Source organism: Aspergillus homomorphus (genome assembly GCF_003184865.1).
Source record: "Aspergillus homomorphus CBS 101889 unplaced genomic scaffold BO97scaffold_8, whole genome shotgun sequence".
Classification (NCBI taxonomy): Eukaryota; Fungi; Ascomycota; class Eurotiomycetes; order Eurotiales; family Aspergillaceae; genus Aspergillus; species Aspergillus homomorphus.
In genome coordinates, this window is record NW_020291894.1 from 623,416 (window position 1) to 639,457 (window position 16,042).

The window sequence follows — 16,042 nt, forward strand, 5'->3', positions numbered from 1 at the left end:
GATTCTTCTCCCCCCAACTCGGTTAAAAGGAAACGAATACGATCTACTTCATCCATCATCTTCCGCCACTGCATGCATGCCCGGTCATGGACGAGTCAGTCGCAACACGAGTACGTTCGCGGCGATCGCACAATAAATCTCGTTTGGGGTGTCAGAACTGCAAGCGAAGACGAGTGAAGGTATGTCCTCTTCTTCGTTCAATCTGTCGACTTGTCAAGCCAGTGTGTCGACAATCAATCTCCAACATGCTCAACTCTGTTTTCCGCTCGCTTGCCTGCTTCATCCCTGAAAGGCTGCTAGTGCCCCCAACAGCTAATTCCTTGCAGTGTGATGAGAAAAAGCCTGCGTGCACTCCTTGCTCGCGCCACTCTATCGACTGCGACTTTACACACCCGCCTGCCGTTTCGTCCGTCCCAAGGGCTACGACACGGCAATATCGTTTCCGTCGTTCGAAGTACCAGGCTGAGACACAGACCGAGTCGTCTACGACATCCCGCTCTGACTCAGAGGCCAGATATTCGGCGTCGGTGTCGACCGGAACCCAATGCGACCTGGCGGTTAGCCAGCCGCCCGGCGGGGTTTCGTTCGCGGATCTCAAGCTGTACCACCATTTCATGACCACGGCGTGCAAGACTCTCGCCGACGAGAAAGCCGACACGAATCGTGTCTGGTCCGACCACGTGGCGCGATGGGGCATTTCCTTCCCTTCCATTCTGCATCTGATCCTCTCGCTGTCGGCGCTGCATCTGGCGTCTGAGAACCCTGACTCGAGGGCGGAATATATTGCCCAAGCGGACGATCACTTTACCTTTGGGGTGCGCTCTGTGACGGGGGTCCTGGCGCTGTTGGACTCGGAGAACTGCCAGCTGATCTATATGTCGGCGGCGTTGATCTGCCTGGCGTACTTTGGTCGGGGCCCGCGGACTGGCGAGTTTCTGGTGTTCAGCCACACTGGTCAGTCCGAGTGGCTGGTGTTGCTGCGCGGAGTGCGGTCAATCCTGATCACCCACCATCAACGCATCTTCACTGGGGTGCTGACACCCGTGCCGGATGACAGTATCAAAAGTGTCAGTCCAGCAATGCAGACAGAGCTAGACCAGCATCTATCGCAAATCCTGGACGTACGGTCGTGGATCAAGCTGCAGGTGGGTGAAACTGCCGTGTGGGCGATCTACGATGCAGCCATCGAGGACCTGATGACGATCTTCAAGGAGACGTACGAGTTCCGCAGCGCGGGCAAGGACGGAATCAATCTGATGCATCTGGCAATCGGGTGGGTGTATCGAGTCAAGGATAAGATGATTGCGCTGCTGGAGGCGCGAGATCCGTACGCCCTGGTGGTGTATGCGCATTGGAGTATCATTCTCCAGTACATGCAGTCGTCGTGGCTGATGAGAGGGTGGGACGAGCATGTCGTTCTCGGAGTCAAGGCGTCTTTGCCGCCCGAATTGCACGGGTGGATCGAGTATCCATTGCGAGTGATTACTGGTCGGAGTTCGCGTTCGTGATTTGCCTATTGATAATCTTGTCTTTTGATTCTCAATCAACCTCGAGACAGCATTGTACACAGTGTGCACTTGGCCTCAAGTTTAGAGTCATGCTTGTTTTGTCGAACCATGCTAAACGATCCCGCCCTTCCCTTGCGTAATCTTGTCAATCACTGCCGGCTATCAGACCCAATGAGGTGGTGTCTCCTGCGCCGCGATCCTTTGTAGTTAGTAAAATAGTAATCATGATTCTGTCGAAGTGCCGTGGAAGCTGACAAATTGTCATGTCAGAATGCGGACTCTGGACATTGATGATAGTTGGGGTTAGCCTGGGGATCTCGTGTAACGGATATCCGACTGGCCATATCCGTGATCCGCCGGATCATGCTTCGATTTGACCCGGACATATCCAAATTCTTATTGGACTTACAGGATATTGTTGTTGACAGTTTATTTATTGGATTATTCTCTACACTGTTCTTTGTCGGTGGTCGGAAACAATAACTAGCGGCGGGCGCCTCAGCAGGGATGCTTAGTTTCCTTCGGATCGCTCGGGAAGTCAAACCACACGTTCACACACACACTCACACACACACTCACTCACTCACTCAGGGGCAGCAGGCCAACATCGGACAATCCCTCCTTGATCCGCAGGCTTTTTCTGCGGTCAGAACCTTAAAGCAGCCCTTTGCAGGATGGCATGTGGAGAGATCGGGGACTCTGGAAGGTTCCACCTCCCCAGTCGTCATCCTTGACCAAGAATGGTTCAATTCCGCGCTTTGATAAGCGATGAATAAGGTGGGGCCCTGCTCAAGAATTGTGCATAATCCGGCTGGAATCGTGGGTACAGGAGGGACGGAATATCGGACATCCACATCTGCGCCAGAAGAGGTGGTGGTGGCGGTCGGTCTGGCGCAGGCCTATATAGTTGTGGAACTGTCGTCGTTGTTCCTGTCTTCTTTTTCTTCAACGCAACACAATACTTCCTTGAGATACCTTCTTTTGTTTCGATTCTCTTTGCTTCTCGCTTCTCGCACATTCACGCATCCACAATGGCCGCTCAATTCAAGAACCCTGCCACCACCGCTCTCCTGGAGCTGGCCAAGACCCGCCGCTCCCACTACGCTCTCAAGGCTGAGAGCCCCATCGCCGACGAGGCCATTGAGCACCTCGTCCAGCAAGCTGTCCTGCATACCCCCAGCTCCTTCAACACCCAGACCGGCCGTGTGGTCCTGTTGTTGAAGGAGGAGCACCAGAAGCTGTGGGACATTGCCATCGCCGCCCTGGAGGGTCTGGTCACTGCCGGCAGGGTCCCCAAGGAAACCTTCGAGAACCAGACCAAGCCCAAGCTCAACGCCTTCCGCAACGGCTATGGCACTGTACGTACCCCCGCCAAGTCCTCATTCAGTTGGAAATTCTAATGATCGAAAAAGGTCCTCTTCTTCGTTGACTACGACGCCCTGGCCCCCATCAAGGAGAAGTTCGCCATCTACGCCGACAACTTCAACCCCTGGGCTCTCGAGTCCAACGCCATGGCCCAGTACCTTGGTAGGTTTCCCTTGTCTCTCACTGATGAAGGTGCTTCACTAATCTTTGTCTAGTCTGGACTGCTCTCGAGTCCGAGGGCTTCGGCGCCAACCTTCAGCACTACAGCCCCCTGATCGACGACCAGATTGCCAAGCAGTGGAACCTGCCCGCTTCCTGGAAGCTCGATGCCCAGCTGGTCTTCGGTGTTCCCACCGCCCAACCCGGTGAGAAGACTTTTATGCCTCTGGAGGAGCGCTTCAAGGTCTTTGGCAAGTAGGCGGCTTTCGGTGGTTAGCTTTTAGCTATTTCAGCGATGCATTTTTGTTATAGAGCTTGATACCTAGAATTCATTTAGAATACTTATATATTCTTGTTATGTGTAGATCGTGTTTAGCATCTACTGGGCAGAGCGACTGGCTATGGCTCGTAGACATGTGTAGCAGAGAGAGAATCTAGGTATACAGGAATCAGAAACCGATCTACGAGTATCCGATAATTGAATCGATATAGACATCCGTCTCCAAACTGATTAGATTCACATCTGCTAAATTTGTGCAGCCCACTTCTTCGCGACGGCCCACTGCATCCTTCGAAGCTTGTCAGAATTTACATTGCCATTGGGCATGTACCTGACTGGCCTGTCAGTGACAACTATATTTAGCACGAGGTAGATCGATCTCCAGCCTGGAAGCTGCTCGTATTCGCTCGAGAATAGCCAAAAACAGTAATCACATAAAACAACCTAACATCCTGGATCAATTTTGAACTCAGGGACAAAGAGTCCAGATATATCAAATAGTATAGTTTGTTGGATATTATATAATCCTCAGCCATACTCTCTTTTGAAAATATACACTGTTAGACTTCGACGACAAACTACAGATTCGAGACTTATGCCCATGCGAGAAGTCGCGTCCCAACTCGCCAAACCCCTCCTGACGACAAGAAACAATATACCTGAGATAAGACTCCATATCGAGCCTTCTTATCGATCACTTCGGTTATCGGCATGCCTTTGGAATCTTCCGATCGCGCCACAACTCCCACTGCCGTCCATCTCACCCTCCACATTCCTTCTCCACATGGCTCCACATCCACACCCACCATCCTCCCACATGCACAATTTGTGGATTATACAATCTGTGCTTAACTATGCCTCGCGTCATTTGATCAATTCTTGGTAAATTAGGGATTGAATTGACTATATGATGCCTGCATTCAACAAGCGAGCAACTACCGCGGTGAGTGAACTATGACTGTTTCTATCTAGATATTGTATCGTCCATGGTCTACACGGTCCGCCGTATCGGCATCCTTGATCACCCCGTGGACTCCTCACGTTCTTCCCTTTTCCATGTATTTAGTCCTTAACTTTATGAATCAATGGACCATCTTCATCCGTGACTGCCATACCATAGGACGGGAAACCAATCGACCTCAATAGCGATGGAACATCGACCCGAGGGCAGGGTATCCTCGCCGTCTACTGCATGTGAGCGAGCGCGCCGATGCCACCACTGGATGCGTGAGCATACCTGGTCGTCACTTTCGCCGTCGCAGCCCCAGAGCTGCATGTATAAGTACGCGATATTGTCTGATTAGCGTGCGAACATATTGTGGCTCACTGGATGGTTCTCGCGAGTGTAAAGAGAGATTTCAGCCTTGTGCGGGGTCCGTGACAGGCAATTCACCCTAGTGGTTTGCTGATCCTTGTCTGTCAGCAGTGCTGAAAAGTACTTGAAGAGTACTCGACCCCTCATTGCTAATAAAAACCCCGCCCACGAATTCCTATCACAATGACTGCCAACACTGCCAATACAACCATACAGGGCACGAATCATGGCATGCAAATCGGACAAAACTTGGGAAACATCGAGGCTCACTTCCAGTCGGCTGAAGATCACTGCATCCGAGATCTCCTCACTACTGACCCACAAGATGACAGAAAACGGATTATTCAAGAGAAAGGGGGTCTACTGCAAGACTCGTTTCGCTGGGTCCTTGAATGCGAAGAATTTCAACAATGGCAAACGAACGCCGACAGTCACCTCCTCTGGATCAAGGGAGATCCTGGAAAAGGAAAAACTATGCTGATCTGCGGGATCCTCGATAGACTACCAGACCGCGAGGGAGTCAACGTTGCATTCTTTTTTTGTCAAGCAGCCGATCCACGCCTGAATACTGCCACTGCAGTTTTGCGGGGACTGGTATTTATGCTGGTCAATCGTCAGCCTTCGCTGCGGCCTCATCTTCAGCGCCGGTATGAGCAAGCCGGCAAGCAGCTTTTCGAGGGTACCAACGCCTGGACAGCTTTATCTGGCATTTTCTCCGCTATGCTCAGTGACCCAAGCCTCCATGAGACTTTCATCGCTATCGACGCCCTCGATGAATGTACCGTTGACCTGCCCCTTCTTCTCGGTTTGATTGTTGATCAGCAGTGCTCTCCCAGACGGGAGGTGAAATGGCTCTTGTCGAGTCGCAATTGGAAGATAATCGAAGAATTTCTCGACCCTGTGGTTGAGAATAGTAAGCTCTCTCTTGAAACACATGAGCGAGCAATTGCAAGCGCTGTGGCCGTCTATATACGGCATGAAGTCGGGAAGCTTTCGAAACAAAAGCGTTATTCCGAGAACCTTCACAACGAGGTCTTTTATCATCTGACATCAGAGCAGCCAAGTACTTTTCTCTGGGTTTCCTTAGTCTGCAGGGCTCTCGCTAAGTCATCAGTTCTGAACACGCGGAAACTACTTCTTACTTTTCCGTCTGGTCTTACGCCACTCTACCAGCGAATGCTTAAGGACGTTCTCGGCTGTGAAGACGCAACGCTGTGCAAATCCATCCTCGGGGTTGCGTTGACAGTATTCCGCCCAATTAACGTGGACGAGCTGGAAGGGGTACTGGAATTACCCGAGTTCCTTATCCAGAATCCACAGTATCTGTTGGATGCAATCAGCCTCTGCGGCTCATTCCTGATCCTTCATGAGCAGACCATCACGTTCGTCCATCAGTCAGCAAAAGAGTTTCTAATCGAGACGTCTAAAGACATTATCCTAGCCGATGGTATCCCCAACCAGCACTATGCGATCTTCACACATTCCCTCAAGACGATGTCTCTAGTTCTGCGGCGGGATATATATCATGTTCATGATCCTGACACGCACATCAACAGTATTACCCGTCCGGATAGTGACCCATTGGCGTCAATACGATACGTCTGCCTTTACTGGGTCAGTCATCTCGAACTGGGGATTCAAGACCATCCGCGAGAATTTGGCAGCCTCGTGGAGGTGTTTCTGCATAAATACTATCTTCAGTGGATCGAGGCCGTAAGCCTCCTGAGAAGAATCTCAGAGGGTATCAGGGCCATGGTCAAGCTTGAGATGGTAGTTCAGGTCTGTGTAAAATTGGTACCAGGGTGAAAGTGGTTAGGTACTGGTATGCTAATTCCAAAGTTAGGCACCCTGCGATTTGGGGCATTTAAGAGAGCAGATTTATGACGCCGTTCGTTTTATACAAACCCACCGAGCTGCTATCGAGCGATTTCCCCTTCAAATATACTTCTCAGCTCTTCTTTTCAGCCCGAGAAAAAGCATAACAAAACGCTTTTATCAGAATGAAATGCCAAGCTGGGTTCTTGATGAGCCTGTGCTAGAGGATAATTGGAGCCTGTGTACTCACAGACTTGAAGGTCATTCAGATACTGTGATCCGTGTCGCATGGTCACCAAAAGGCGATAGGCTCGCTTCAGGATCCAATGACGGAACTGTTAGAATCTGGGATGCAGACACCGGCGGTTCAATTATGGTTCTCAATGGACATGTCGGTAATGTCACAAGTCTTGAATGGTCTCCGATACACGAGCAGAGACTTCTGTCATGTGGATTAGAGCGCAACAAGACAGGGCCTTGGAGGCGTTGGCTGAGGTTGTGGGACTTGACCAGCGGAAAGTGCATACATCGTATCGACGGCGACATGTGTATTTGGTCAAAGGATGGGTTCAAAGTCGCGATCGTGGTGGAGGAGAAGTTGATCCGACTTTGGGATGTGGCGGCTGGGACTATACTGACTCTCGGAGGACATGATGCCAAGATCAAGGCTCTTGCTAGCTCATATTTTGATCAGCTTGCATCTCAGGCATTTTTCGGGCATGTGATCAAGATATGGGACCTGAGGACCGGCACGTTGACAGCAACTCTTGAGCATTTGTGGGTCGACGAGTTTGTTTGGTCGCCAGATGGCACACAACTTGCCTCCGTCTCAAATAGGGGGCCAAGCACAGTCAAACTATGGAACCCGAAAACAAGCCAGTGCATCAAGGAGTTCGGAGCAGAAGTTTTGAGTGGACCGCCTGTACGGGGACCGATTGCCTGGTCACAACATACCAATCGACTGGTCGTCGCATCCTCCGACATGATGCGCATTTTCGACCCAATCGATGGACAATGCGTTTTGTCGATGCCAACTGAGACAACTGGAAGATATTATGGACCTTGGTGTTCTGCCGACGGAACTCGAGTAGCGGCATTGATCACAAGCGGAAAAGAAATCCGTATCTGGGACCTGGCTACAGGGGAAGTTGTGTCAATTTTTGGACATACCGGCGCGGCAAATGCTCTTTCCTGGTTTCCCGACGGAAGACATATTGCACTGGCAACAGACAATAAGGTGATTGAATTCTGGCGCACGTCTGGCTTTGAGCGAAAGGCGGCTGATCTGGACGCATCATGGCCTGGCATAGATTACCTCGCTTGGTCGCATGATGGAATGTGGCTCTTGACCCAACAATCGGGAAATGTCAAAGTCTGGAACTCGCTCACCAAGCATCGTACGACTGTGGCACCAGAGAAACGGGTGTATGGCGTCTCCTGGTCACCCACTCGCCCGCACCTAGGAGCGATTCTGAACGAGGACAGGGTAATCATTTGGGATCCAGCCACAGCGGAAATCTTGGAAGAGCCTGAATCGCTTCCAGGTCTAGCGCGGTTGATCTCGTGGTCACGCGATGGAAATCGTTTAGCCATTCTCTTCAGAGACAATTCTTCCATTGCAGTTTGGGAACCCGGCTCGCCCCTTACCTTGCTAGATGGACACAACAATTTGCCGGGATCCGTGGCCTGGTCGTCTCAGTGCCATCGTCTGGTTTCTTTTTCTAACGAGGAGGGTAGTTCTATGATCAGAATATGGAGCAAGACTGGCGGCAGCTTGAGATGTACTGCTACCATAGAAGGGCCTTTTGGTGATTGGGAGTCGATCTCTTGGTCCAGGGCTGAAAACACCATTTTATTGTGGTCGTCAGACTGTTATGCAGCCATAATGTGGAGCTCGGTTTTCGGAAACGGTACCATTGCAGGCAACTTCGAACTTCACAATATGCCTATCATCAAGTCAGAACTGAGGATGTATTTGGACCCCGAGACCTTCATGCACTATCTCGAAAACAGCTCCTCTCCCGATCTTGCTCGCATCAACCCGGATCATCTCCCTCCCCTCTACAAACGACACGCGTACAGCATAAGCGAAGATAAATCATGGATCAACTATCAAAACAAAGGTCTCCTCTTTTTGCCAGCCGATTATAGACCGAATGACACCCCGCTTTGTATAAAGGAGACAGCTTCATCCATCAATTTGGCATTTGGCTGCCGATCAGGTCGTGTATTATTCTTTCGTTTATCGAAGGGAAATCCTATGCTATGAATATTGCATAAGAATAATATGTGACTGATAGGTTTGTGGCTTGGCATGGAAGAAACTTCTGCGCCTTCCCTCAATCACTTTCTCGCCGAGGAACATTGAGCGTCAATGGGAGTTAGAGCCATCAAAGAAAGTGTATAGCGGCTCATGGGCTCAATTTAGAACACATCTTGACTCATTGGGCTCTGCGGAACACCTGGAGGAAATGCCTAGTACTATAGGATTGAAGATGCGACTTTGTGATCTCGTGATTAGTGATTTGTATGCTATTGATAGGCACGTTCATTGGAATCGCCGTCCTCGTGGGACAGCCGTGAAGCTGAAAAGCCACTACCTCACGCACAATGTCTTTACCAACAGACCTCTTATCGCAGCTCCACTCCATACCTCAAGGCCCCCACCCTCGTAACCGTCATCCCATCACCATCCGGCAACACCTGGACCCTCGTTCCGACACGATCACCCCCATCACCCGGCAGCACAATCTCATACAAGGCCGTCGCATCCAGCAACGAATACGCCTTCCCCCCAGCAACCGCAGCACACTCCCGAAAGCCAACAGCAGGCTCAAACCCGACAAACGGCACCGCATCCGCCTCATCCAGAGCGGACGCAAACCCCTCAACCACCCACTCCGCCGTGCGCCCAGCCAACGTAGCCGTCGACTTGGGCGCCGTCAGCGTCTGCGTAACCGAGGCCCCAGAGCTACGATTCTCAACCACACACACCCCAACCCTCCCGCCGGGGTCCGCCGTCACCGACACCCCAAGCTCGTCCCCGGGATTCACCACGAACTCGTCATAGTACCGCGCGAAATCAGGGTACCATTCATACCACGGGTCCGTGTACGCCTGCCCGTCGATTACGTAGAGGTCTACGCCGGTTTGGAGGATCGCGTTGGTGGTGGTGGTGGTGGTGCTGGTGGTGCTGGTGTGGCTCTCGCCGCCGTCGAGTCCGATCCAGGCTGAGGCGGTCTGATAGTCTGTGCTGTTTGCTGGGAGGGGCGCTGGTGTGGGGACGGTGATTGTTGCGCTGATGGAGGTGAAGCGCGTGGTGTTCGTGTTGGTGCTGGTGTTGGTGTTGGTGTCGGTGCTCGGGTCCAGTGCGATTACGGCTCCGGCCCAGTTTGTGCTGTAGAGGGTTTCTTCGAGGAGGGCGGCGTGAATGCGAGTGTTGAGGTTGCTGGTGGTGCTCACTGCCTTGTTGCAGACTTGGAGAGGCCGTGTGCGCCGGTGGGCGCGGTGATGCTCCCGTATTGCGGTCACGTTGGGGTGCGCGCGGAGCGGTTCGGATTGTGCTGCGGTGGCGTATAGCGCTCCGAGTATGAGAATGCTAAGGGGCAGCATTGCGATAGTGGCACTAGGGTGCAGGGGCTTTTGTAGGTGGGAAGTGTGAAGTATTTGACGGAGAGACTGGGGATGGACGGGCTTTATATCTTGGGCGAAAGCTCGTTCGCTTGCATCGTGCCCTAGAGGTGTTGTGTAGTGCTGCGTCTAGCGACCTTGTCAGACGAGCATGACCGGCTCTACATGCTTGATGGGCTCGTTACACCCTCGCATTGGCGAGTTGATTGTGGATCTTTTTAGACTACAGCAGTGCAAGTGGGCGGTACTATACAAGTGTGCAAACGTAAGGAAAACCGAAAAGTACACAGAGCTCAAGCAACTACGAGGCTAATTCCGACGACGTCTCATTCCCCACGTATGCCCGTAGCGGACCATTGGTGGTTTTACAGCCATGCACGTAGTTGACGGTGAGTTGACACCCGCCAGGGAAGAAGGCGTGGCCACAGATCTTGCAGTCACCGCCAGACTCCTGGAAGATATGATCATAGGCACTATCGCACGTCAGTCAGAGACCCATAAACTTTACAAAGACACACGCATCCGTCGCAGGCACGCTGGATTCCACTTACGCTGCCATCTCCGGCCCGGCCATCTCGCAGTCATCCCCTTCCAGGAAGACGCCACATCCGAACCCTGCATTCTTGCCGTCGGTGTAGCATGTCCCCGAGTCTGAGTCTGTGTCTTTCGTCCTGTTGTACGCGTTAGCTTTGCCATTCCGTGCTGCTGCGACAGTGGCACGTACCCGTAAGTGTTCGAGCCAAGGAAACTCTTGGCCATGTCGCAGAAGCTGCGCAGATGGGCAAAGGTGCCACACCGTGGGGATCCCTTGCAATTATAGTCGGTTTCAGTGGGCGCAGAGGCGGTCGACGTTGTCTTCGTCGACTGCGTCGTGGTGGTGGTAGTAGGTCTAGTGGTGGTGGTGGTGATCGTGGCGAACGCAATCGAATAGAAGCTGTCCATCTCGTCCCACGCAGCGGTCATGGCCGCCTCGCCGTCCGTCGTGTAGTAGTCGATAAGCGTGATGGTCCCCTCCATCAGTCCGTCTTTGTCCACCGTGCTAGTCACGGTGGTCGGCTTGGCCGAGCAGGCGGTGATGGTCTCGCATCGGCTGGTCACGGTCGTTGTGGAATACGTCGACGCCGGCGTCACCAGCGTGCTGGAGATGTACTCGGTGCAGCGGTCTGCCGTCTCCGACTCGCAGTCCGAGTCCTCGGACTGGCACCCCTTACCCTGGCAGATCCCGTTCTGACACCCCGGTCCGGAGCAGCTCACCACGCGACATGCATGTCCGCTGCAGGTATGGTGTGCTGCCGAGCAGTCCTGCCCCATGCACCCCCAGGATAGGCATGACAGCCCGAAGCACCGGCCCTTGCTCCCCCCGCCGCCGCCGCCGTCGCTGTCATCGTCGTCGTCATTGTCATCATCATCGTCACTCCCGCTGTCATCGTCACTCTTGTGGTTCTCATTGCAGTCAGAGCCGATACAGCCGTGGTCCTGACACGACTTCCCGGTGCAATGTCCATCAGTACAGTCCGATCCGACGCACGCAGTGGGGATGCAGTCCTCGCCGACACAGACCCGACTCTGGCAGTCCTTACCCGTGCAGCCTCGCTGGATGCAAAGACCACTGCCCTTGCACTGCCCGTTCACGCAGCCCGGACCCGAGCACTTGCTGACCGAGGGCGCATCGGGGTCGAGCGGATCGATGAAGCTGGCGGAGCTCTCCGGTCCACAGTCCGTGAGACACGGCCCGCTGCAGAAGCTGTAGCATTTGTGGCCGCAGTTGGCCGTGCACGTCGGTCCGGCGGGGTCGCCTTGGGTGAAGGTGATGGAGGGATAGGTGGTACCGGTGGTCCACCAGGGCCAGGGAGGGATAGTCACCGTGCGAGTTCCCAGCGGCGAATGTGTCACTCCGGTCTCTTTGAGTGGGTTCGGGTCGTCGGTTACGATCACTGGGGGAAGTTCAACACTCGGGATCAGCATCCCAACGGTCGAGGTCACTTTGCTGTCTGTGATGTTCCAGTTGTGGTAGAAGATCGTCGAGGTCGTGATGGGTGGAATGGGGATCGTCGTTGGGACGATCAACCGTGTTGGCCCGGTAGAGACGGTGGTGCTGCTGCCGGAGGTGACTGTTCGAGTGGTGTTCCACACCAGCTCCAGGGAGGTTGGATAGCCTCCTGGAGAGATGACTGTGGGACTGGGCAGGATATGCTTGGGATAGATGATGCTGACCGGAGCCACGCCGGTCACCGTGGGCGAAGCGCCCAGCACTGGCGAGCCCACATACAAAAGCCCAGTTCCGTCGCTGCCCCCGTCACTGCTGGCTCCTTCCATGCTGGTATCATCACTGGTCATCGCGTTGGGATTCTGGAGAGAGCCAGGACCACCCAGGTCGAGTGCCCAGCTGAACAGTCCCCCGAGACACTTGCCGTTGGCAAAATCCGCCTTCTGCTTCAGCGTGCGTCCGTTATCAAAAGACGCCCACTGGTTTCCACTCCACTTGATCCAGTTGACCCCGGCCGTCGCATCGTAATCGACATTGACATCGTAACTGTCGATGATCCAGCTGATCTCGTAGTCGGAGAGGAAGCCGCTGGTCTCAGTGCACTCTCCGGCCACTGCGCCCCCGGTGCTGTTGTTCGCGGTATAGAAGGCACATCCCGGCGTGTTGCACGAGGGATCAGCCAGGGTGAATGACCGACCATAGAAGCCCAGGCCTAGAAGCACCTTGCTAGGGTCGATATTATTGCGCCATAAGAGGTCAAGCCCCGCAGAGATCTCTGGAGTAGCGCGCACGGTTAGTTGAAGGCCACGTATGAGGGTCAGAGAGGGCCGTCGTTACATACCGGTCAGGTTGGTGTGGGGGTTGACGACTGAACTCGTCCACTTGCTCGTTCCATCCCATGTGCCGTGGATGTCGTACGCCATGAAATTGAAGAAGTCAACGTATTTGGCCATCCCAGCGAGGTCGAAGCCCTTGAGGTACCCTACATGATTGAGTCAGTTCGTGCTACTCAATCCTCGCAGCTAGAGGTTGCTCGTCGGATAGACTCACAATAAGAGGACGGCAGGGTGCAGGTAACGCCATAATCGCTGCCCACGGCGGTCTTCAGCTCGGAGAGGAATGTGACCAGGTTGCCCGTGTCCCTGGCCGCACCGCCCCGATCTTCGGCTGCTGGGTATTCCCAGTCGATGTCAATCCCGTCGAAGCCATACTCACTCATCATGGCGATCGCGGAATCGATAAAGGCCTTGCGACCTCCGGGGAACCGCACCATATCCGAGAAGACCTTGCCGCCCAGATCCCATCCGCCCACCGAGATGTACGTCTTTAACGACGACTTTTTCTGTTTCAGAGCCGTGAATTTGGACCAGTACTCGCGGTCACTGTCATGGGTGGTGGTGATAGTGAAATCAGACGAGTCGATGCCGGCAAATGAGTAGTAGAGGTGCTAATCAATGAAGACGTTAGTTTTCAACCACGCTTTCATGCGAATTATCAGAGCAGACACGTACAGTCCATGGTTTGACATTGATATTCTCGGGCAGGACCACATCACACGAGCGTGTGGGATTCCATCCTTCGTAGTAACCCACATAGACCGCCTCACTGGATGTTCCGGAACAGCTTCTGCAGGTGTAGGCAATCGATCAGCATCGGCGTCCACCAGAGTGAGGTCGGGCACAGAGTGAGGAAGTCTACTTACGGCTCGTTCACTTTGTCGCAGCCACTCTGACAGCCGGTTCCGCAGAAGTCCTCGGTGGTCCCACAGAATCCGAACTGTGAACAGCATACATTCAACGGACAGGTTGCCCTGGGGGTGGCGGCATATTCTATTCACGCGGGTTAGGGCTCAATGACAACCATGTCTTTCTTTCATGATCCCGTCGAACATACCTCCACACTCTGCGACCGCGTCGCAATTGGACTGACAAACATCGTCGCCACAGAACTTTGGACCAAAGCCGCAGTAGCCCTCCTTGGAGCAACAGCCTGTGTCACAGGGATCCGTTGCAGAACAGCTTCCCACCGCCGCTCGCACTGAGTCGGCTGTCCAGAGGACGCTGAACAACAGCCCGATGGCCCTGGTTGTTGTCGTCCACTTCATTTCCTCTTGTTGCCCGAGGCTGACGCTGAAGGTGGGTATCAGAGTGATATATTCTGTGGTGACACCAAGGGGGATTTATACATCCAGCAAGCATCACTACTCTCCGTAAATCGCGGACCAGTTGCATATTGCCACTATCCACATGTAGTATAGAGGAAGGGGGAGGCAAATTGCGCTGCCGATTCATTACCCGGCCATACTCAGGGCCCCAACCCTGTATTACAAGTGCCGTACAGCGGAAGCGCGCGGAGACCTTGGCGTGAGCACTAAACACTCTTAGTGCTGATGATCCGAAAAGACCCCGGAGGCATACTTACACATATCGCTGCTGGCATATTGGCAGGCTCATTGGCAGGCTCGGGCCGGCGGAGTGGAGCGCCTCAATCAGGGCATCGTGAGATTGGCTCCAGACCCTTAACCTATGCAGGGGCTTGTTTCTCATCACTTAGCGTCTACACCCATGAGACCGCCAACGCGCTACCAAGACACCCAAGATCTCACTTGCAGCCGAGAGGGTTTTTGCCGACACCAGTATGCGCTTATGGTGGGACTGTCAGAGGCAGGCAGTGTCTGATCAGCTGTCACAGCCCCCAAAGTGTCTGATATTTCAGGGCTGCAGCTAAGCCCGGTCAGTAAGATTATTCTCCGCATGCATGAGAGGAAATGCCTCATCTCCGAGTTGGCTGACGGATTGATCTTGTGATAGCGGAAGAGAAAGTGCACCAACGCTGCCTTGAAAAGGATGAACTCGGGTACAGTCAGACAGGATGTAACGCAGGGAGGAGTCGCTGTGCCGAGGAAATTGCTCTCACGTACTGGAAAGGCTGGGATCAGGGTCGCTTCTGTGGTGGGCTTTGTACCAGTACTGAATGCAGCAAAGTCACTGATATCTCGTCCAGTTGTTAGCTCAGATGTGATCAGCTCAAAAAGTCTCTATCTTCTCCAGTAGGCTCTTTCTTCTTTCTCCTGCCCTATATCCATTCATTCCCTCATACATACATACATACATCCATTCATTCGTTTCTCAATCTGTCCATTCGTTCCTTCCTTCTTCCACTCACCTAGTCATTCATTGATCAGACCCTCTGGGCATCCATTCGTTTATTCTTACCATGAGACTGTATACCTGCTTTTATTTCCTGTTGCAATGGATGACCAACGTAAACATTGTCTTCCTAGGGCTAGTCATTCCCTCTGCACTGGCTTTTCCTTTAGATCTCTCCTTCAATGTCACGGAGCTCCTTCCCCTGGAGCATGTTTCGCAGCCCCTACCTGCACGCCATCTCGGGAAGCGAGCGTCAAGTTACTCTAGTATCAAATTTGGCAAAACCTGCTCAAGCGCGCAGCAACAGTACATCAAGACCGAGCTAGATGAGATCAAGACCATGGTAAGGATTCAGCCCGGCTCTCCTGGCGGGACTGAGTGCCTGCCCCTGACACAAAAGCTGATGTTGGCGCAGTTGACCCGGACCGAAGAGCAGATCCGCAGGATCCGAAGTGTCATCATGGACAAAACACAGCCGGCTGATTGGGGAACACGCTATGCCGATAATACGCGTCTTCTGAACACCTGGAATAGCTATATTCATCGAATCATGTACACCAGCCGGGCGCGAGGAGCACCAAATGCTGAAACTCCCAAGACATTTCAGGCTACCACGGCCAATATGCAGTATTTGCATGGTATGTAGACATTCACTGGCAAAGAAACGACCCAGAGAAAGCTGGTTGCTGATAAGGAGCTGTGTCTGGTATAGATGTTTACCGCCGCATTCGCACTGCTTTGCAACAGGACACAGTATCCATGTGGATTCATTGCAATGATAATTTCTTGAAGCTCAACACGGCTCGCAGTGTGAATGGCATACGTTAGTTGGCC

The 16,042-nt window shown here is 53.1% G+C and overlaps 5 protein-coding genes across 5 annotated transcripts; 3 read left to right on the forward strand and 2 right to left on the reverse strand.

The window, feature by feature from the left end:
• Nucleotides 1–86: 86 nt before the first annotated feature.
• BO97DRAFT_386565 (Zn(II)2Cys6 transcription factor) lies at nt 87–1,615 on the forward strand (the record flags this gene model as incomplete). The annotated part of the gene is made up of 2 exons (XM_025693537.1): nt 87–179; nt 327–1,615. The coding sequence occupies 2 exons, from the start codon at nt 87–89 to the stop codon at nt 1,506–1,508; spliced, it is 1,275 nt and encodes a 424-aa protein (XP_025553831.1). The 3' UTR covers nt 1,509–1,615.
• A 469-nt stretch (nt 1,616–2,084) lies between these two features.
• BO97DRAFT_386568 (nitroreductase family protein) lies at nt 2,085–3,352 on the forward strand. Its single transcript, XM_025693538.1, has 3 exons — nt 2,085–2,866; nt 2,921–3,035; nt 3,089–3,352. Exons 1-3 carry the CDS (start codon nt 2,540–2,542, stop codon nt 3,289–3,291), a joined length of 645 nt encoding a protein of 214 aa, XP_025553832.1. The 5' UTR covers nt 2,085–2,539; the 3' UTR covers nt 3,292–3,352.
• A 1,361-nt stretch (nt 3,353–4,713) lies between these two features.
• On the forward strand, nt 4,714–8,892 carry BO97DRAFT_275191 (uncharacterized protein). The gene is made up of 2 exons (XM_025691018.1): nt 4,714–6,406; nt 6,471–8,892. The coding sequence occupies exons 1-2, from the start codon at nt 4,811–4,813 to the stop codon at nt 8,709–8,711; spliced, it is 3,837 nt and encodes a 1,278-aa protein (XP_025553833.1). The 5' UTR covers nt 4,714–4,810; the 3' UTR covers nt 8,712–8,892.
• Nucleotides 8,893–9,187: 295 nt separating this feature from the next.
• Nucleotides 9,188–9,844, reverse strand: BO97DRAFT_310214 (concanavalin A-like lectin/glucanase; the record flags this gene model as incomplete). The annotated part of the gene is made up of 1 exon (XM_025691210.1): nt 9,188–9,844. A coding segment is annotated over one exon (657 nt), but the record flags the coding sequence as incomplete, so codon positions are not given.
• Nucleotides 9,845–10,373: 529 nt separating this feature from the next.
• BO97DRAFT_469072 (bacteriodes thetaiotaomicron symbiotic chitinase) lies at nt 10,374–15,550 on the reverse strand (the record flags this gene model as incomplete). The annotated part of the gene is made up of 9 exons (XM_025699809.1): nt 10,374–10,545; nt 10,624–10,743; nt 10,797–12,834; nt 12,901–13,041; nt 13,110–13,506; nt 13,571–13,682; nt 13,762–13,888; nt 13,953–14,096; nt 15,514–15,550. 9 exons carry the CDS (start codon nt 15,548–15,550, stop codon nt 10,374–10,376), a joined length of 3,288 nt encoding a protein of 1,095 aa, XP_025553835.1.
• Between the last annotated feature and the right edge of the window lie 492 nt (nt 15,551–16,042).